Source organism: Staurois parvus, unplaced genomic scaffold, assembly GCF_062004578.1.
Source record: "Staurois parvus isolate SC_StPar_1 unplaced genomic scaffold, SC_StPar_1.0 ptg000783l, whole genome shotgun sequence".
NCBI classification, from domain to species: Eukaryota; Metazoa; Chordata; class Amphibia; order Anura; family Ranidae; genus Staurois; species Staurois parvus.
In genome coordinates, this window is record NW_028318579.1 from 346,876 (window position 1) to 369,936 (window position 23,061).

At 42.3% G+C, this 23,061-nt stretch overlaps 1 protein-coding gene across 16 annotated transcripts in view; it reads left to right on the forward strand.

The window, feature by feature from the left end:
* Positions 1-23,061, forward strand: part of PTK2 (protein tyrosine kinase 2) — a 473,957-nt gene that overhangs the window by 303,546 nt on the left and 147,350 nt on the right. For 6 of the 16 annotated variants that reach the window (XM_089654639.1, XM_089654641.1, XM_089654627.1 and 3 more), the window contains 4 exons: positions 6,791-6,808; positions 11,223-11,279; positions 15,610-15,630; positions 18,328-18,425. In XM_089654639.1, the coding sequence (XP_089510765.1) occupies positions 6,791-6,808; positions 11,223-11,279; positions 15,610-15,630; positions 18,328-18,425 (194 nt within the window). The remainder of the gene's footprint in view (positions 1-6,790; positions 6,809-11,222; positions 11,280-15,609; positions 15,631-18,327; positions 18,426-23,061) is intronic. The other 10 variants (XM_089654642.1, XM_089654628.1, XM_089654633.1 and 7 more) reach the window with 3 other exon arrangements.

Sequence of the window (23,061 nt, forward strand, 5' to 3'; positions counted from 1 at the left end):
ATGATGGGGCACTATTCCTCCCACTGATACCAATGATGGGACACTATTCCTCCCACTGATACCAATGATGGGGCACTATTCCTCCCACTGACACCAATGATGGGGCACTATTCCTCCCACTGACACCAATGATGGGGCACTATTCCTCCCACTGACACCAATGATGGGGCACTATTCCTCCCACTGACACCAATGATGGGGCACTATTCCTCCCACTGACACCAATGATGGGGCACTATTCCTCCCACTGACACCAATGATGGGGCACTATTCCTCCCACTGACACCAATGATGGGGCACTATTCCTCCCACTGATACCAATGATGGGGCACTATTCCTCCCACTGATACCAATGATGGGACACTATTCCTCCCACTGATACCAATGATGGGGCACTATTCCTCCCACTGACACCAATGATGGGGCACTATTCCTCCCACTGACACCAATGATGGGGCACTATTCCTCCCACTGACACCAATGATGGGGCACTATTCCTCCCACTGACACCAATGATGGGGCACTATTTCTCCCACTGACACCAATGACACTTACCTTGCTGACCCCTGCTCCAGTCTAGGCTCCTTCCCTCTCCCATCCACAGCCAGCATACCTGGTTGCAGCAGCACCATCTGCACGGCACACTTACCGGTCAGCTGTCTTCTTCACTTCCTCCGGCCGCTCCCTCACTCGATCTTCGCGCTGCCGCTCGGCTCCTCCTCTCCAAGCTCCACCTCCTCGCAGGTGATTGGCCGCCTGTGTGCCTTTCCTGAGCTACAGTTCTGGCGCCCAATCACTGGTGAGGATGAGGAGCTTGCAGAGGGAGGTACAAGTTGCCATAGGCTGTCCAGTGATCCCGAGGGTGTGGCCAGATGACAGAGGCGGCATGTCATCGCATCCAGGGAAAAGAAGACACCGGACCTCTCTACCCCTCCTCCAGCAGTGCCTCTTGGACTGGATCATCGTGGGACTGGGACATGGAGCCAGGTAAGACACAGCAGCCTGCTGCCTGCCCCTGTACTAAGTGCCCCTTCCGGTGCCGCCGCCCCCTAAAAAGTGTCGCCCTAGGCAAATGCCTTGTTTGCCTCGTGGCAAATACGCCCCTGGTTGTAAGCCTCATTTTGGCGCCCCCTATACCTTGGTGCCCGGGTACATATGTACCCCCCTCCCCCTCCTAGCTACGCCTCTGCTGACCGCCGGCCGCGGGAAAACGCGGTATCGCGGTTTTGTCGCGTTTTCCTGAGGTCAAAACATTCCTATCCTGAACGTGATTCTTCCACAGTCAGGAGAGGGAGGTTTAACCTCACCTAAATGCAGCAGCTCCTAACCTCTGTTAAAGGCCTATGTGTACACGGACACAGGCTTTTATGGAGTTGAGTTTAGGAGCTGCAGTGTACATGAAGCCTAAAGGTGATTGAGAGGGCAGCAGAGATTTCCAACTCACCAACTTTCTGCCCTGAAATCCCAAACAGGAACACTGCCTATTGTCATTTTGTTGCGTTTTCTGTAGTTAGTAGAGTTGCTATGATGCCTAACACATGACAAATGCCTAATTCATCAATTTTCCTGTTTCTATTATTAAATATATATATATATATATATGGGCAGCACAGTGGCTAAATGGTTAGCACTTCCGCCTGGCAGTACTGGTGTCGTTGGTTCGAATCCCAACCATGGCACCACCTGCCTGGAGCTTGCATGTTCTCCCTGTGCCTGCGTGGGTTTCCTCTGGGTACTCCGGTTTCCTCCCACACTCCAAAGACATGCTGGTAGGTTAATTGGCTCCTGTCTAAATTGTCCCTAGTATGTGTATGTATGAATGTGAGTTAGGGACCTTAGATTGTACGCCCCTTGAGGGTTAGGGACCTTAGATTGTACGCCCCTTGAGGGTTAGGGACCTTAGATTGTACGCCCCTTGAGGGTTAGGGACTGATGTGAATGTACAATATATATGTAAAGTGCTGCGTAAATTGACGGCGCTATATAAGTACCTGAAATAAATAAGTAAAGAGCCCAAAGCCTCTGTTATCTAAGACACTGGCACTAACTAACACTCACTAAACTAGATCAAGTCAATATTTGTTTTTCTTTCCTTCCACAGATGGGCACATGTTGGGATCTGGTTCTCCTAGCTGCCAATCAATAGTACGAGACTCAGAGCTGTCACCAACAGCTCAGTCTCTGTTCTGGGAGCACCCAACCAAGTGCACTTCCAGCACAAACACGGGCGCCTATATGCGGTTTCCAAGAGCAAAGCCAACTTCCTGGATGCCACATATACAGGACGTTTTACGCAGTTGTAAAGGGCTGCATGATTTAAATACCTCAAGATGCAAAGATAGACTTTCAAAATGACAAGCAGCAGGTTTCCTCCAGTCTGTTGGACTTGGAGAGATGAGCAGCATGTTTGCACATGAGACAGGAGAATTGCAGGATTCTACATGTGAGCGTGGGATACAACCGGTCATTAAGCTGCAACAAAATGGTGCCCTTCTGTGTACTCTCTCAGCATGCGGTCACCCTTTCTTGGTAATAATGGCTTCAGCTTTCTCTCTTACCCATGGGAAAACCTCTTCTAATGCATTCCACCCAATGTAGAGGCTGGATTGTAGAGGATATCAAGCTGGATACATAACCAGATGGCAATAGAGGAAGTGAAAATCCTGGTTTTTGGGGGTTGTTTAACCCCTTCAAGCCTAAGGGTAAAACAAATCTAAATGCCTAAGCACAATTTTGCAATGTTGACATGTGTTAGTAAACCGTCCATATCATCACAACTACTTTGTACATCCGGGTGGCTTATACCACGTTTTTTTCAGGACAAATTGGGCTTTTATTTGGTGGTAAATGGTAATGGATATCTCCTGATTTTTTTTTTATTAATGAAAACTGGCCCAAAATAGTAAAAAGAAAAAAAATAATTTTTTTTAATTTAGCCGTGTGTTTCTTGTTACTACCATAACCTACCACCAAAGAACAACCCAAAATAAATTTTTTAGCCCTCAACGATCGCAGTGATACCATATATGTGTATGTTATTTGTTGTTTGTGCCCGTAGTACAGCCCAGAAACAATGGTGAACATTTTGTTTTTGTTTTTTTTTTACCTAAAACACAAATGACACCAATTTTTTTTTTTTAAACCTTGACCTTTGACTAACCTTCACCCAAACACCCTGGCACTGAACTAGATCAAACCTTGATCTAGGTATTTTTTTCTCTATTTTTTTCTTTTCTTTTTTTGTTATATTTATTTATTCATTTTCACAAACAGTTTTTTTTTCCCTCTATGCCAGGAGTTAAAGAGATCTAGGTAGGAGAAGGGATTGTTAGATGTCAGACCTTAGCTCCATCCGGGCATCTTTTACCCCTGGAGGGTCTACGCAATTCCTTTGGCTCGTTCCCTATGGATTTTTGGCATTATCGTCAGATTCATGATTTCTTTCAGAGGTTGCTCCCCAGAGTGCGAGCCCGGGACTCCCTGTCTTCCTTTGAGACTTCATGTGTAGAGCTGGGGGATTCCAGACACTTGTTATCCTTGATGTACAGAGGTTTACTGTCTACTTTTTCTCAGACGACTCCTTACTATATTCGGGAATGGGAGGCTGAATTGGGTTTTACCCTGGAGCCCCCGCAGTTGAGGAAAATTATTCAGATGACTCATGCCTCGTCCATTAGCTCCAAAACGCAAGTTTTTATCTCGGTGGTATAGGACACCTTCTCTGGGTAGCTAAAATTTTCCCTGGTGCTGATAATAAATGTTGGCAGGGATGCCTTCAGGAAGGCACCTTCTTACATCTTTGGTGGCAATGCCCCAAGATTCAAAAGTTTTGGAGGGATATTCCCCCCTGGATCCAGAGAACGACCCTTTAGCCTATTGATTTCACCCCCTTACACTGTCTGTTTCATGGCACCCCTTCCTCAATCAAAATGTATAAACATAGTGTTACCCCACATCTTTTGAATGCCGCTAAGAGCCTAATACCACGCCTATGGAAGCAGAGTAGATACCCTACTGTGGCGGAGTGGAAGCGAGGGGTTGATAGGGTCTATCAGGCGGAACACTGGATCCATACTATCAAAAACACCCTCGAGAAATTTCATGGTATTTGGGATGGGTGGCTGTATTACTTTATGGAACTGGGGGACCTGGTTACCTCTCCTTCAGATACAGGCTTTATATGTTTTTGATACTTTCCTTGGGTCACTTTTCCGGGCCTCCAGACACCCCTCCCAGCTGGTCCCTTATACTTGCTCAGACCCAGAATAGACGGCTAGCTGTGTGGTTGGTCTCTCCAGGGTTCTACTCCCCAAGTTGTCCCCTTCCTGTTCTGCCCCGAGCTTTGACTCCCTCAATCATGTGTTAGTATTTCTGTTCTACTGGCCCTGTATGGCCTTCACTGTTCTTTTTTCCTTTTGCTCCTCCCTCTTATTTTTCTTTTCTCTGGTTGTTTTTCTATGTCCCGTCTTATTGCACTTGAGTGCTGAGTTCCTGCAAATGCCCTTTGTGCTATATATGTTATTTATACAATCTATGTTTGATGCTTGAAATATACAGGGGCATGTTTCACCTTTCACCCTGAGATTGGCTAGCCTCGTGCAGAGACATAGCTCCTGCATGGCGGTCAGTTCTCCGGGCGGTAAGTTTTTTGTGCTGCTTCCCACTGCCGCCCAGATGGCAGGTGGGGGGGGGGGTATGTGGCATGTTATCTGCTATGTACCATGTGCCATATGCTGGACTTGTGCATGTATTACATTATTGTACACTGGGTCTACTGTTGAACCCTTTTCTAATACTGCTGTTTGCCTTATATGTTTCAGTACATCTTATCCTTACTGCTTCTTTACCTTCTTTTTTGAAAATCTTTAATAAAAACAGATTATACAAAAAAAGAAGTCCGCAGCAACTTGCCTGCTTTTCTTCCCATTTTTGCTTTAAGTAAACCCACACGTTTAGATTGTAAGCTCCCAGGATCAGGCCCTCCTAACCCTCTTGTATTGAACTGTATTGTTGCTGTATTGTCTCTCGTTATATTGTAAAGCGCTGAGCAAGCTGTTGGCGCGATATAAATCCTGTATAATAATAATATATAAATCCTGTATAATAATAATATATAAATCCTGTATAATAATAATAATATAAATCCTGTATAATAATAATAATAATATATAAATCCTGTATAATAATAATATATAAATCCTGTATAATAATAATATATAAATCCTGTATAATAATAATAATATAAATCCTGTATAATAATAATAATATAAATCCTGTATAATAATAATATATAAATCCTGTATAATAATAATATATAAATCCTGTATAATAATAATATATAAATCCTGTATAATAATAATAATAATATATAAATCCTGTATAATAATAATATATAAATCCTGTATTATAATAATAATAATATAAATCCTGTATAATAATAATAATAATAATAATAATATAAATCCTGTATAATAATAATAATATAAATCCTGTATAATAATAATATATAAATCCTATATAATAATAATATATAAATCCTGTATAATAATAATATATAAATCCTGTATAATAATAATATATAAATCCTGTATAATAATAATATATAAATCCTGTATAATAATAATATATAAATCCTATATAATAATAATAATTTATAAGGGCCCATTTCTACTATAGCATCGTGGTAATGCATTTTACGCAGTGTGGTGCTGCCCATTAGCAATGGCACCACAACACACTGAAGTGCACTGGAAGCAGTGGCTTCTCGAGGCAGGTGCGGGGGGTGTGCTCTGCACGGGGTGACACCGGACCCCCTCCACAAAAAGGTAAGTTGTAAAGCAAGCCGACGATCCCTGCAGGATAGATCCGATCCATTATGCTCAATCTGCAGATCCAATCCATCCTGCGGGGATCGTCGGCTTTCATTACAACTTGCCTTTTTCATGGAGCGGGTCCAGTGTCACCCCGTATAGGTTGCATGCCGACGATCCCCGCAGGATGGATCGGATCTGTGGATTGGGGAGCATAATGGATCGGAGTCTGATCCATTATGCTCAGTCTGCAGATCCGATCCATTCTGCGGGGATCTGTCACCAAGTGTTATCGCACCGGGTGACACCAACCCTAGGGACACCCCTGACTGGAAGAGGTGCTACATGCACCATTTTTGGTGCGTTAAGGCAGGCCATTCATCTGAATGAACTGGTCCTAACAAAACATGCTTTATTACACCATAATGGTGTGAATGGGCCTAACTGTTCAAAAATGATTATTCTAGGTTCCTGCCAGAGCAACGAATTGTTCTCTTTAAGACATTTTTATGCATGCAAATTGCCTTTTCCTTGAAGGCTTGACCTGTAAAATGGACTATTAATATAGATGAAAAGTGTCCCTCGTGTGTCCTGGGTAATAATTGCATGCAGAGAAGCAGTCTCATTAAACCAAGCCTGCCATAATGTTGTGTTTCTGCTCCACACCTCTCTGTGATAGTCACACCTGTATTAGAAAATGTGAATGTTTGTTGCCACTCCTGCCACGTGACCCCAATGGGAGCTGAGGGTGGGAATTAAGAGGATTTTATTTCATAACTTTCTGCTTGTTTTCCTGCTGAAGTCTAGGTAATACGGCATTGTCCGCCCTGCACACAGTTTTGGGATAATGGCACCTGATGCTTGGCATGATCTCTCTAACCTGCAGGATGCGAGTAACCCCTCTGATTGTCTTCATACATGCATTTCTGTCCACTCACGCTTGTTTCTGCTCTCTCCCTGCATGCTTCCTGGATCCGCAGAAGAGTTTAGCGGTGACGGTAATACTTGTGCTTTCATGCTTTCTTCTCTTTTGTTGTTTGTTGTACTAATATCCATTCCTACACAATCGCTCTGCTATTTGAACTGCTCCCTGCCCACAGTGTGTAGATTAGCATTCCCAAGCATGATGCCCTCATGCTAAGGGAATGTTCATCTACATACTGTCCTGGAGCTAGGAGGGTGCAGCAGTGTGCTCTCCCAGTTTCAATATGGTGCCTGCCCTGGTCTCACACCAACTATTGGGATCAGTACTGACTGGTTCCCCATCCTGTAATCACCATGACAGCCGCCAATCATGTGACCTCATGGGTTTGTTTACTAAACAAACCTGCCAGCTCTGTTGTTCCATTGCTTTTATCTGAGAGGCATAGTGAATATATATATATATATATATATATATATATATATATATATATATATATATATATATATATATATAATGAACTCTTTAAAAGCAAAATGTAAAACGCATTAAAATGCGTTTATTATATATAATAGACTATTAATAAATTATAATAGACTCTGTGAAACACTTTAAAAAAAAAAATATATATATATATAATAAACTCTTTAAAAGCAAAATGTAAAACACATAAAAAAAAATAAAATAAATATATATATATATTATATATAAAACTATATATAATAAACTCTTTAAAAGCAAAATGTAAAATGCATTAAAAATGCATTTATTATATATAGTAGACTATTAATAAATTATAATAGACTCTGCGAAACACTTTAAAAAAAATAAAATGTGTATATATATATATATATATATATATGTGTAAATATATATATATATATAAAAATAATAAACTCATTAAAAGCAAAATATAAAATGCATTAAAAATGCATTTATTATATATAGTAGACTATTAATAAATGATAATAGACTCTGTGAAACACTTTAAAAAAATTAAATAAAAATAATATATATATAATAATAAACTCTTTAAAAGCAAAATATAAAATGCATTAAAAATGCATTATATGTGCTTAAAAACACAATGTCATTGTTTAGGTAAACTAGTTGCATAGTTATAGTCTAGTTAATCAATGCATATAAGCACTGCTAACCTTTGTCTGGGCATCCAGGTTTCAGACACTTCTGGCCAGAAGAGGGTTTAAAAAAAAAAAACCCCACCTAATGCTAATGTTTAAGCTGGTTAGTTCAGACACTGTCGCTATGTACATTCAAGCAAGGGAACAGTGTCTGTGCAAATGCACTTCGTGTTATGTACGTTTAGGTCAGTATGTACCCAGGGATAAACACCTGGAAGTCCAGCAGTCTGCGTTCTGGGCATTGGACCCTGGGCACATACTGCCCTAAACTGAAGTACAGAACCACTGAGTTCACCAATCAGCCCATCCAGTCACAGCAGCTATCAGACGCTTAGAATTCGACAGGCAGTGAAGTTAGACAGCATGCCAGTGTCCTCCAGCAACAGCTAAATGCTGTAGCCTCATGCATCGGAGCTAAAAACCCAGCATGCACGAGGCCTAACATGATAAAAGGGACCTTGCCATGCTTTTCCCTGTTACCGTATTGCTCACTTAACCACTTCAGGTCCGGACACTTTTACCCCCTTCCTGTCCAGGCCAATTTTCAGTTTTCAGCGCTGTCACACTTTGAATGACAATTGCGCGGTCGTGCAACACCGTGCCCATATGAATTTTTAATATTTTTTTGAGACAGATAAAACTTTATTTTGGTGGTATTTATTCACCACTGGGATTTTTATTTTTTTTTTGCTATATAAATGAAAAAGTCCCAACATTTTGAAAGTGTTTTTCTTATAAAATTTTACAAATAAACAATCTTTTTAGTAAAAAAAAAAAAAAACCCAAATTAGTTTATAACCAAAAATCATAATTTTTCAAAACAATTTTGTACTTTTTCATTTTTTTTATATTATGTTTTGGTTTTTTTTTTTTTTTACATACTGTCACCCTAGCAGTACAGTGTCACCATAGTGACACTATACTACTTGTGGGAGGTGGTGAAGATTTTTTTTGTTTTGTTTTTTTTGTTTTGTTTTTTTTGGAACTGATTGCTTTTACACCCATAAAGGCTGTAAAAGCAAATATTTCTCCTTCTCTCTGACTGCATTCTTGGAGCCATTGAGAAATACTGTGAGAGCTGTAATTGGTCACAGCTTGTCACATGGTACAAGGCTGTTGTGAATAGGCTTGTACCATGTGACCTCTGTGATCATTCACAGATTTCACACATAGTAAGCAATGATGTCACAAGTGACATCTTGCTTACTACTTTGCATGTGATCACTGATTGGCCAATCAGTGATCACACGATCGGGACCTCGTACAGAGGTCCCGTCCGACGATCGGTGTTTCACGGTGTCCGGAGGACACAGCGGGCACCGGATCGCGGTGCTGCGCGCTCCCAGGGAGCGCGCACAAGCAGGGTGCGGGGAGGCCGTTTATAGACGGCCACCCGACCCTGCAGTGCCACCGTCCGGCCGTTTATGTTTATGTTTTTGTAACATGTGACCTCTGTGATCATTCACAGATTTCACAAGTAGTAAGCAATGATGTCAGAAGTGACATCTTGTTTACTACTATTCATGTGATCACTGATTAGCCAATAAGTGATCACATGATCAGGACCTCACACAGAGGTCCCATACAGCGATTGTTGCTCTGCTGTGTCCTCCGGACACAGCGGGTACCGCGCACTCCCAGGAAGCGCACACAGGCTGTAAATGTGGGCGCCGTTTATGAACGGCAACCCGCTCCTGCACTGCTCTTGTCCGGCCGTTTATGTACATGGGCCAGACGGGAAGTGGTTCAGGTGAACCAACTTGCATATCCTTACAATCAAATAGTTTTAAAGCAAGCCCTCACTAACAACTGTAACTGCAGGCACTGTGGAGCGATTCATCTTCAACGTTCACAACAGAAGCACTGAAATCTTTCAGTGTACTGTGCAGATTGAACGCTGGTGGGAATTGATCCTGGCACTGCAAAGCCAGACTGTTTACCACTGACAGGTCTCCCTCCTATCATTCAGAACATTGCTATGTCTTGGGCTGAAGGGTTCTACTACCATCCTGGGGATTTCCTACAATGTTGGGTATTAATTTATGCAATCATTTGACTGTTTAAGGCTACTTTTTCTAATTAAACATGTATGGGTGTTTGACAGTATTTCAGATAAGGGAACCTGTCACCTACAAAGCAGCATGTCTATTCATACAGAACATAAAGAACCCAAAGTGTCTAATGAATGGACAGTTTGTTTCCTTGCTAGTATTTGGTTTGCATTTTATCTGAAACTCCATATCCATGCTCCTGTAGACGCACACATTTGCGATATCTCCCTCCGCCATGTGTGGAATTTTATGTATCTTTACCAGTTTTCCATTTTTGTTAGTGATTTTGGTTTATATCAAACCATGCATTTCTAAATTTTAATGACATAGAACAGGCCAACTCCGCTTCAAACCTTACTTCAATTTTGTGTGCTGCTCAGAAGGTGACATGCCCTGCGGGTTCCGCCTCAGTACCAGTGTCAGGATTTCCCCGTAGAATTTTATGTCCCCCTTACAGGGCTGTTGGCAAGGCATCACCCTTTTCTACAGTATACTGCTGTACATTCTAGAGATTCTAGCAGGGAGACAAATCTTCACCATAATTTTAGTTTCCTAAAGTGAGCTTTTTTAGTAATTTTACAATTCAACAGTGTATGCTTAAAAAAAAAAACCCTTCATTTCTTTTTTTTTTTTTTGCAAATTATTTGTTTATTTAAGAAATGCAGCATCCAACAAGCTGTACAAATGACCTCAATAGACACCGTAGACCATGATAGAATCAACGCGACATAAGAAAGAAACCTGCCAAGGAAGCTTCACCTTTTGTTATTAAAACTATCTATGAGCTCTAGTCCAATGACTTTGTCTAGGCTGAGATGATGTCTTCCCTCTGCTGCAGGTAGGAGAGAGCATTTCCTCAGTCTCTTCTCCCCCAGTGATAAGACTGTACATTGTAGCAAGTCACAAGATAAGAGGCTGTAACAAGGCCCGATCTGTGTCCAACATTTGTGAACACAGCCAAGAACTGTGCAGGCACCATCATCATCATCTTTGAGCTGGCATCTCAGTCCAAAAATGTAGCTGGTGACCCTGGATGATGCCATGATGCAGAGAAAAGCATTGCCAGGGGGAGTACCGTAATCTCTGTAAACAAAAGATTGCATGTAGATCTCAGGGGGTAACTAGTCACCAATATGACTGTCCGTTTAATCAAGACCTTTGTTTTTTGTTGGTTTCATCTTCAAATCTCCTCTCTGTCACATCTGGGTGCCTTCTGCTGCTGTTTGGTGTTTGCAATGATGTCTTTGTGAGTAGCTGTCACTCTGTGTCTGACAGATATTTGGTCTTTTGTTGGCAGAGACTGATGACTATGCTGAGATTATAGATGAAGAGGACACGTACACCATGCCTTCCAGTAAGTACTCATGTGCAGCTCTTGTCTCTTTTCAGAAATACAACAGCAGACAAATGCTATTCGGGGGTCGTCTGGAATTTTTTATTCAGATTTGCAATGTATCCACAAAGAGAACAGATAACAAACCAAAGCCATTACTGCTTCATTCTGTCCGTGGTCATTAGAATTTACTGTCTGGATTTTCTGTGAATCCCCGTGAAGAATTCTGCAATTTAGACAGAACCTCTCACAACTGAGCTCATGGGTATTCTGTCCTAGGTCTTAGAATATATTCAAAGTTTCTATCTTAAAAAACAAAACACACACACATATATTTATTTATTTATTTTTCATTTATTGGGGGGGGGGGGGCAAAAACCACCACAGCCCCCTCAAAAACAACTAACTGCACTGCTTGGTACAGCAATATGAATAAGACCTATCTCCCCAACCCTCTATTTAGGCCTTGTTCACACGGGCATACTATAACATATGCCCATACAAGGGCCATGTTTGCCTGCAGGGGGATACACAGGTGTTCTGTGCAGTCAGTCCCATTCATTTCCAGAATGTCAGTCCTGTGTTCAGGCAGGAGACAGGTCAGCTTGCATGGATTCTAAAATTCCAATATTGGATTGACATGAATGGTCTGTCAGAGAGAGAATGCAAGTGAAAAGACACACACACACTTACACTCACATACACATGCTCTACCTTCTCTCTCCCCCCTCCTCTCTCTCCCTCCCCTCCTCTCTCTCCCCCTTCTCACTCTCCCCTCCTCTCTCCCTCTCTCCCCCTTCTATCCCTCTCCCCCTTTTATCTCTCCCTCTTCTCTCTCTCCCCCTTCTCTCTCTGTCCCCCTTCTCTCTCTCTCCCCCTTCTCTCTCTCTCCCCCTTCTCTCTCCCCCCCTTCTCTCTCTCCCCTCCTCTCTCTCTCCCCTCCTCTCTCTCCCCCCTCCTCTCTCTCCCCCCTCCTCTCTCTCTCCCCCTCCTCTCTCTCTCCCCCTCCTCTCTCTCTCTCCCCCTCCTCTCTCTCTCTCCCCCTCCTCTCTCTCTCTCCCCCTCCTCTCTCTCTCCTCTCTCTCCCTCTCTCCTCTCTCTCCCCCTCCCCTCTCTCTCCCCCTCCCCTCTCTCTCCCCCTCCCCCTCCTCTCTCCCCCCTCCCCTCACTCCCCCCCCTCCTCACTCTCTCTCCCCCCTCCTCACTCTCTCTCTGTCTCTCCTCTCTGTCTCATTTTAGTAGCGTATGCGAGGATATTCATTCTCTTACACTGATCTCAAAAGCAATGAATGTTAGCGGTAAACTAATAGACAAAAGAGGTTACAATCTCCATGGGACATTGTAATGTTAACGGTAACCTTACATATACAATATAACAAAAAAAGTTAGCAGAACTAGGTTGTCTGTCTGGATCAGGTGTTGTTATGAAGCTCTACAAAAAGAAAACTGCTTTACCTTCTGATCTTGAAGTTTGTAAAGATTGTGAAGATCCCCACACATTAACTTCCTTGAATCCCGTGACATGTATTATGCCTGATGAGTAGGCACTGCTGTATCACACATTTCACAGAGCCTGCCTTCTGAACTGCAGAGGGGCTGAGAGGAGGAGTTTCGGGAGGCGGAGTCAGTACAGGAATCTCAGCAAAGTACAATGGGATATATAGTCCTTAGAATTTGATGGTAAACAGCCAAAGAGAAGCTGCAAAGCATGCTGGGAATCCAAGAAGTTGTGGAAAGAGGTAGACAGGCAGAACTTTTTCAAGTAAGATTGTCAAATAGAACTATCATGACTCCCCCTCTTTCTCTCTCCCATCATTTTCTATTTTTTTTCCCCTCTTTTCACTCTGTCGATACAACTAAATTGCTTTCTTAGTTCTTGTTTCTTTGTTCTATTTGTTTGGCTTAAGTTTGTGCCAGGAGTCTATTGTGCATGGAACCTCCCGGATGTTTAATGTACCCAGACTACTGGGAGGCCTTCATTAATTCCAGACTTCTGATGCTGTCTATATAATGTGGATACCTGTTTTTTGAGTTTGATCTTTGGATAGTCTGTAGAACTGCACTTGTTATTGGTTTAGGATTCTATGCCATGTACCTTTTTGAAAAATGTTTAAACGAGAAGTTCACCTCTCATAACATGTTACACCTATATTCAGGGTGTGACATGTCATGAAAGCATTGGCCTCCGCTCCCTGCTGGTCCCCCACTTTGACAGCTCTTGGGGATCTTCTCTCCCCCTCACCCCCAGGTTTTCAAATTAACCACTTGCCCTCCTGAGGATTTACCCCCCTTCCTGACCAGGCCATTTTTTGTGTTACAGCGCTGCGTTACTTTAACTGACAATTGCACAGCCATGCAACGCTGCACCCAAATGAAATTTACATCCTTTTTTACCCATGAATTGAGCTTTCTTTCTATGGTATTGATCGCCCATGTGGTTTTAATTTTTTGTGCTATAAAAAAGAAAAACCAACCGTTTTGAGAAAAAAACAATTTTTTTGCTATTAAACATGTCTAGCAAAAAAAAATTTAAAAATCAAGTTTCGTCCTAAATTTAGGCCAAAAGGGATTCTGCGACATATCTTTGCTTAAAAAAAAATCCCAATGCGTGTAAATTAATTGGTTTACGTGAAAGTTATAGCATTTACAAATGATGGTATATATACTGGAATGTTTTTTTTTTTTTCATCTACTAATGGCGGTGATCAGCGACTTATAGTGGGACTGCGGCGGACATTCTGACAAAGGGGGGGGGGAAGTGACTTGCTGTTACTGACATCCCCCATGACACCAATACAGTGATCAGTGCTAAAAAAAAAAAAAAAGCACTGACACTGTACTAATGGCACTGGGCAGAAAGGGTTAACATGAGGGGAGATCAAAGGCTTAAATTTGTGCAGGGGGTGTTTTACTAGGGGACAGTGTGTTGGTGCTTCACTGTAAGCACACTGCTCTGGATGGCTGTGCTGTGCACAGCCATTCAGAGCAGTTTGCCCGAGCCAACAGGGAGGAGGACTGTTAGTAAACAAAACTGTCTTCCTCCCCGTCGGTGATCGTCGGAAATCAGCGGGCGCCGATGTGTAATTGCTGTCCGGGACCCGGCGATTGACATCGGCGCAGGTAGGGCGCACGTCCCCTACCTGGAAATGCGAAATGACGTGTATATATACACCCGTGCTGCCCTGTAGCAGTATTTCTGCTCTAGAGTAGTCAGGAATCGGTTAAAAGAAACCGTGGTTGTGCAGGGCTCCGCCCACACAGCTGCGGCACTCCTCTGTGAATGAGAGACTACAAGTCCCGACAGCTTTTGTGCTTGTCGACTTCTGGTTGGAGCTCCATGGTAGTTCATTGAATCTTCCTGTCAGTGTATCTGCTTGGCTGCACGAGACCTGCATGGCAGCAGCGATCTGATCGCTGGTGCCATGCTTTACAGGCTCCTGCAGCAAAAAATAAATGCATATTTTTTTACCTGCAAAAAAATGCAGATTTTTTTTTTTCTTTTTTTTTTCCAAAAGGTGAACTTATTCTTTAAATAAAGAGTTACAAAATTTTTTATACTATTTTTTGTATTGGTATTACAATGCTGATAATATATCATCAAAGAGTATGCCATGACTATAGGCCTCCTATCAATGCTCCTTTTTGACTACAGTACCATTAAACATCCATTTAGTAACCTTACCCCTCACTCTCCCCCCCCCCCCCCCCCAACCAGCATTCTTCTCTGCCCTCTGATTTTCTGGGTTGTGGATAGCCCCTTAACATCCTCACCAGGGGCGGACTGACAACTCATGGGCCCCCGGGCAATAGAGGATCATGGGGCCCCTGTGTCCTTGCCCAAACTCAAAAAAGCCTATGAAAAAGGTACCAGGGGCATCTCATGGTCTCATGGGGCCCCCTACTGACCCCGGGCCCTCGGGCAGTTCCCGAGTTTCCAAATGGTCAGTACGCCCATGATCCTCACTTACAATGCAGGACTGCTGGTACTGCATTGTATGTGATGATAGACAGAGCGTTAAAGAGGATTCAGCGGACCAGTTGTACGGAGGAGAGGAAGCCTGCAGGAGCTCAGGGTAAGTAAAATTGCTTTTCAAAAATACCCGGGGCAAAAATGAGCATTTAACCCTTTTCACGGGGGTGGTCTGACTGCAGGGATAGTTTTGAATTTTTTTTCTTGTACACATTTATTTGACAAAGACACAAGCCTAGGTGTCCCTGTGCTAATCATTTGTTCTGCAGATGCTGCTTTTGCTAGAGTTACAAGGATGCTTGTTTATTTCTCTGTATTGTATGTGCCTTTTTGTTTTGTAAAGTCAGTCTATTTTCTGTTCCCTCTCTAAATGCCAATCAGAAAACTATGGATTAGATGAAGGTAATGGGTCTGTGTGTACATGGTATTTGCCTGCCCAGTGTGAAGTGTTGCCTGTCCCTAATACATGTCGTCTTTTTTTTTTTTTTTTCCCCCATCCCTTGTTTTTGGATAGGGTCTAGCACTACCTCATCTATTGCCAGAATGTTTATTTATGGCAAGTGATATTGTAAAGCAGGATCAAGGAGCTGTCAACTCAGGCAGGGCTGTTTCAGATGGGCAGCCGGGGGGGGGGGGGGGGTCAGTTAGGACAGGCACCTGAGCCACGATTTTACCTGGAAGGTATCAATACAGCCAGACAGGGCTGTACACGTGCTGCAGTCTCAATGCGTTGCCTCATAGCCATTGTTAACTTCGGATGCCAGAGTTTGACAGGCGGTACTGCCTGTCAAACATGCCCATTGAGTTCAATGGCTTATCATGGAATGCAAGTCTGCAAAATATGAAAGTAGTGAAGGTGTATAACCAACAAACTGCGCTAAATGTGTAAATGAGGGATGCTTATCACTATTATATAACGTGTGTATAACCACTATGCTGCCACTTTAAAATAAAATAATCGCAAAGAAAGAAAACACTTCAAAAAGTGTGCAGGTGGTGCATAAATCAATTGTCAGTGCAGAGAACTCTTATAAAAATATATAAATAAACTAAATGTTATTTTGCACATAAAAAATTATTGATGAAATAACAATTAATAATTAATGATATTCCAAGAGGAAAGTCCAAATGAATCACTCCACAAAACGATCACCCCGTGAGGAAACAGTGTTCCCCCCACAATCATGGTTGGCACACTAGGCTTTAATGGATGACTTTCCAAGAACTTAATCAGGCCACTGTGTTGTTTTATTCTCCTTAATCGTGAAACGTTGGAATCCGAGGACAAGCGTTCCCAAATTCCAGCACGCAAACTCCTCCCAATGCTCCACACTCAAATGACCAGAGTCCAGAGAGCGGGAGGCAACACTTTTTGGTGAATGCACACCTGAGAGGAGAGCACTGCACATATATTCAGGTATTTATTTTTGCACAAGTTTTCCTCACGGGGTGATCGTTTTGTGGATTGATTCATTTGGACTTTCTTTTTGGAATATCATTAATTATTAATTGTTGTCATTTCATCAATTATTTTTTATGTGCAAAATATAATTTATTTTATTTATTTATTTTTATAAGAGTTCTCTGCGCTGACAGTTGATTTATGTGCCACCTGAATACTCTTTGACGTGTTTTCTTTCTTTGTGATTACCGCACGTCCGATGTTTTCTTTCTTTGTGATTACCACAAGTCCAACAAAAGCCTCAGAGTATTTATTACCCATCTTGTTTTTGTATGGCCTCTTTAAAGCAGACTTTGCAGGAAAATGCAAACTGCCTGGGACTTTCCTCTTCTCAAATCATCTAAAATCTACCTGTAAATAAATTTAAAAAATGTGTTTTATGCTTTCTACTTCTGCATCACTGGCTGTGACTTCACCGTCCATCCAGGAAGAGAAAGAAAAATCCAACGAGAAGACACTAGTCCATTGCAAGAGCGTCTTCTCATGAGATTTGGTCTGCTTTGTATACCACAGTATCTCACCTGAAGGAATGGGTGATGTCATCCTCGCATGGACGGGGGTGAGATGAGTATAAACCTTTAAGTGATTGTAAAGTCAGAAGGTTTTTTTACCTTAGTGCAGCTCTCTCCCCTCCCCCATACAGCGATGTGCACGAGATCAGTGACTCTCTTGGCCCTCTCCCTCCCAATTGGCTCAGACACAGCATTGGCTCTTGCTGCTGTCAATCACAGCCAGTGAGGAGCAGCAGGGCCATACCACACTTTTTGTTTCTATGGACACAGAGCTGGCTCGGATCTAGTGAGCCCATATGAGTGCCCCCACAACAAGTAGTTTGCTATGGGGGAAGGGGAAGTAGCCAGAAGCGCTGACAGGGGACCCAAGAAGAGAAGGATCAGGGTTGCTCTGTGCATAACCATTGCACAGAGCATGTACGTATAACAGGTTTGTTTAAAAAAAAGAAAATAAAAAAAATTCCATTTACAATCACTTTAACTCTTTTCTTTACAGGCACATTTGCATTTGCTAATAGTAGCTGAATTGTAAAGGGAAGGTGGACCTTGCATATTACCACAGGGTCTGCTCTAAAGTGAATGTCTTGTCCTGTTGATTAGAACAGGACAAGACGTTCTGTCCCCCACTATAGTGTACGGCGCTTAGCAAAACTTTTGGCGCTATATAAATCCTGTATAATAATAATAATAATTAGAAAAAAAATAATGAAATATAAAAATCCCAACATCAGCCAAAACATTTTACTTTTATTTTGGATAGAGCTGGAAAGAGTTAGACTCTATCAAGTTTTTATCTCCATCTGTGTTTCCTTTCGAGGGATTTTCCCTTACATTCTGTATGGACGGGAAGTGAAACCAAATCTCTCCACCAGGGAAACATAAAAATAGAAAAAACTTTTTCTTTTTTTTTTTTTAAATTAGAGTGGTTGTCCAACCCTGAAAACATGTTTGTGACATGCCTTGCTTGCCGTTGTTATCGTGTGATTGTGTGTGTGTGGTGCTGTGTACCTGCAAGAGAGGACTGTAGTGTCCGCCATTGTCGTGTGTACGTATTCATTGCTTCCTGTTCCTGTGCACTTTCTCTGCCAACTCTGTTACAAAGTTTCAACGGTTTTGTCCTGACAGCGGGAGACTACGAGATCCAGCGGGACAGGATTGAGCTGGGGCGATGTATCGGAGAGGGGCAGTTTGGAGATGTACATCAAGGAGTTTACATGAGTCCGGTGAGTGGGTATAGACCACTATATTATTCTTTACTGGTGTTTGATCTCACAGTAAATCTGAATGCAGAAGTTCAATCTGCTTGTATATTGCCTTCCCTCGTCCCCTACATATTCACTAGGTCTTGTTTTGGCGGTTTTACTACCGCGTTTATTCGATTTGATTCTATCTATGTTTATAAATGTAAGAAGTGATTACAACCTTTTGTCTATACAATCCTGATGTGGCTAATACCAATAAAGTTAATACCAAATGATAACAACTGGGCAAAAAATAAAGATCCAATTTATTTACACAGAAAAGAAGCTTGCTATTAATCAAATATAACAAAATATAATGTAGCCAGTATAATTTTAAAAGTAGTAATATTACAATGCAAATGGGCAGCATAGTGGCTAAATGGTTAGCACTTCCGCCTAGCAGTACTAGGGTCGTTGGTTCAAATCCCAGCCACGGCACCACCTGCCTGGGGTTTGCATGTTCTCCCTGTGCCTGCGTGGGTTTCCTCCGGGTACTCCGGTTTCCTTCCACGCTCCAAAGACATGCTGGTAGGTGAATTGGATTTAATTATTGCACAACCCCAGAAGAGCAGTCTGGACAATTGGCACCAACATCGAAGAGGTCTTGCTTTGCTCCACTGTTCTTAGATCCAATATGGCGCAGTTTACCTTTTTGACTTAGTGGCAGCAGTGCCATCAGACAATAAAATTGTCCCTAGTATGTGTATGTATGAATGTGAGTTAGGGACCTTAGATTGTACACCCCTTGAGGGTTAGAGACTGATGTGAATGTACAATATATATGTAAAGCGCTGCGTAAATTGATGGCGCTAAATAAATACCTGAAATAAATAAAAATAAAATACAGAATGTTACCAATACAAAGAGATGACTACAGGAAAGAAAGTTACAGAAAAGAAACATAGAATAATAAGTTACGCAGACATCCTGATGACCAGGCTTCCAAGGAGAAAAGGGACAGAAATTGAGCAATGGCTTACTTTTATACCCCCTCCCCTCCAGGTAGTCACACCTTTCAATAGGTTCTAGTATTTTGCCATTTCTGTTCAAAGGGGGGCTCTGTGATTTGTGAAAGATATTGGCCAACTGTAGCTCATCAGATGGAATTTAGGATAGGCCAAAGAAGCATACCTCCTTTTGAAGCCAGTTCCCACAGGAAGATCTATGACAATACTTCCTAGGAGGTGTTAAAAATGAGACTCCAGGGCTTATTCAGCCAGGTGGCCATACTGTCATAAACCCCTACAGGAAAGCTTCAAAAGGGGGGTGTTGAGGTAATGCAACAGATGGTAAATAAGTTGCAGGAACTGAGACTATCAGAACCTATCAGAAGTTCGCAATAATGTTAAAACTTATTGTAGGCCCAAAATATCTATCACAGTCTCTGTTATTTTCTATGCAATGTTAGGCAGGCCATGGCTAGTGTGAGGAGCTGGCAGTGTAGTGTACATAGTTTCCTGAAAACATCAAGACACCCTGCCTCTGTACTCTCAGAATCCCTCAGCCCAAGCAGTGGGCTGGTTCTTGGGTGGAGTTGTGCAAATATCAAAACGCTTTGATTGGCCAGGGTCAGTCTGAAGCAGTGGGGGTTCTTAGGCAAGCTGTATTTGAAAGCAGACCACCTTAAAGTGCTTCTAAAGGCTCCGAGTTTTTTACTTTCATACATTCTATGCAAGAAGGTAAAAAACCTTATGTGTGTAGCAGCCATCCCTTTATATTTTACCTGAGCCCCATCCCGATCCAGCGATGTCCACGAGAGTCTCGGTTCTCCGGTGACTCTCACTACTGAATGGCTGAGGCAGCAGTAGGAACCATTGGCTCCCGCTGCTGTCAATCACAGCCAGTGAGCCAATCAGGAGAGGAAGGAGCAGGGCCGAGCCGTGGCTCTGTGTTTTAATGGACACACAGAGTCGCGGCTCCTGGGTGCCCCCATAGCAATCTGCTTGCTGTGGTGGCACCCGACAGGAGGGCTGGGATCACCGGTGAGGGACCTGAGAAGGGGAGGATCTGGGCTGCTCTGCAATACCATTGCACAGAGCAGGTAAGTATGAAGACTTTAGTATCACTTTTGGTAATACCCACATGTGACGATGAGTCTCCTTTATTGAAAGAACTAAAAAAAACAGGAACAGTCATGCTGGGGATGAAAAAGCTGGGTCATGCTGTATGTCCTCCTGCCAGGAAATGAGGCGACCTCTATCTGACTTGCTGCAGCTTCCAATGCACACTGGAAGAAGTTCACAGGTTGCAGTAAAATCAGAAAAATTTGTTTCAGTAAAGAAAAGGATCCTATAAACCTGTGTATGCAAGACTGAAGGGAAAGCTGGAGTCTGAAGAGTGGGCTGGGCTGGGCTGGGCTTGCATTGATAGCATCAGTTTAAAGCAGTGGTTCTCAACCTGTGGGTCGCGACCCCTTTGGGGGTCGAACAACCCTTTCACAGGGGTCCCCTAAGACCATCAGAAAACACATATTTCCGATGTGTAAAGAGCAGTTATTGTGTAGAAAGCAGCTACTGTGTAGAAAGCAGCTGCTGTGTTGAAAGCAGCTACTCTGTTAAAAGCAGCTATTGTGTTCAAAGCAGCTATTGTGTTCAAAGCAGCTATTGTGTTGAAAGCAGCTATTGTGTTGAAAGCAGCAGTATTGGAGGTAAAACGACACTCATGAATTATAATTACTGGGTAAATAAATTTATGGTTGGGGGTCACCACAACATGAGGAACTGTATTAAAGGGTCACGGCATTAGGAAGGTTGAGAACCACTGGTTTAAAGGATAAGTTCACCTTTGGGAACATGTTACATGACGTGGTTGTTCATTCAAGCTTGCTGCCAGAATATCAGCTTGCTCGTACATCCCGTACGGCAAGCAGATATTCTGACAGGTCTGCAGGAGACCTGCATGGCATCAGCGATCTACTAATCGTTAATACAATGCTTTCCAGGCTCCTACAGACAAAAGTAACAAATGCACATTTTTTTACCTGCAAAAAAATGTGTATTTATGAATTTTGTCAGAACGTTGAACTAATCCTTTAAGCTTCTGAGATCATTGAGAATTCATTGACAGGTGCACCTGATCTTCGATTGACCACCTTCTAATGAGTTTTGCATTCCCATAGATTTGTATGGCAATGCAAGAAGTAAACAGCCTGTCAACACAGGCCCTTATTGTGGTATGGTATTATGAAATAACACTAGGTACAACACTACTAAAACTGGCCATACATTATACAATTTTCTTGTTCAGTTTTTTTTTTTTTTTTTAAATTTACCTTCCACTATGTAGTGCAAGGGCCTGCCGAATTGCATAAAAATTGGAAGTGTTTAGGTTTGACCTCCATACAGGGGTGGACTGACAACTCATGGGGCCCCCAGGCAATAGGGGATCATGGGGCCCCTGTGTCCTTGCCCAAACTAAAAAAAACCTATGAAAAAGGTACCAGGGGCATCTCATGCGGCCCCCTACTGAGCCCGGGCCCTCGGGCAGTGCCTGAGTTTCCAAATGGTCAGTCTGCCCCTGCCTCCATATTATATGATTTTGGTAAATCTAAATCAAAATTATATAACAAAATTATATAATGTATGGCCAGCCTAGGTTTGTTAGTGCATTTAGTTATGGATATGGTCGTAGATGTTGTGTATTTGAAGCCATGGCATTCGTTTTTTAGTTTGTGACAAAATGTGGAAATGTAAAGCCCATATCAGGTTTTATTGTGTCTGTGTTCCCTCTGGGGAGATGAACCCCTTTATATGTCCTGGTGACAGAAAGTAAAATGAAACCGATCATTTCTCAAATGGGACACAGACCCCAAAGTTCCTGGTCATTCCGGTGCGATTTGCAAATTGAAATCGCACCTAATGAATGTCAGTGTCTTAACACGTGCGATTTTGGTGAAGCGAGATTTCTAAAGTCGTTCTTGCATTACTTTTTCTTCAGCTTTGTTGTGATTTCACATACATAGAATAGAATGGAAATCGCAATGCTAATTGCAAGAAATCATTGAAAATCTTCACAAGTAGCAATAAATTTTTCAGAAATTACGCTGAAATTGCACACAAATCATACAATTTTAAATCACAGCGGTGTGACCGGTGAGAAAAAAAATAAGAGAATAAAACCTGACCAGGCTATTACTCCATAGAAAACAAAAATAAATGGTTTTGGCTTTAGGTTCACTTCAAACTACTACTAAAAGGCTTGTCAGAAATGTTACTTACATTTGTTGTATACTTTAGCTAGTTTTCTAGATAATTCAGCATGTGCTTGTTTTTTTAAAGATTTTTTTCACTTGTAAGAATAGGGAAAGAAAAAAATTATTTCCCCCTGTGCTGTTAATTGATAGGTCTACTCAGCCACTCCTATCACCTGTTTTACGGGTCGGAGTAGCTTTAGAACTACCTGAGTCTGGCTGTTAATCTTTCTTCAGGCATTGCAGCCCACCTTTGGATTTCCATTGGTTTCCAACAAAGAATTTGCCTTCCAGCCTGACTTCTGAAATCCATCGAAGAGCAATGAACGCAGTAGCTGCTTAGCTATTCTTGTTAAAATAGTAAATCCAGCCAATAAAAGAATTTATGGGGACTGTGGAGATGCCATGAGATTACAGTAAAATGAAAAA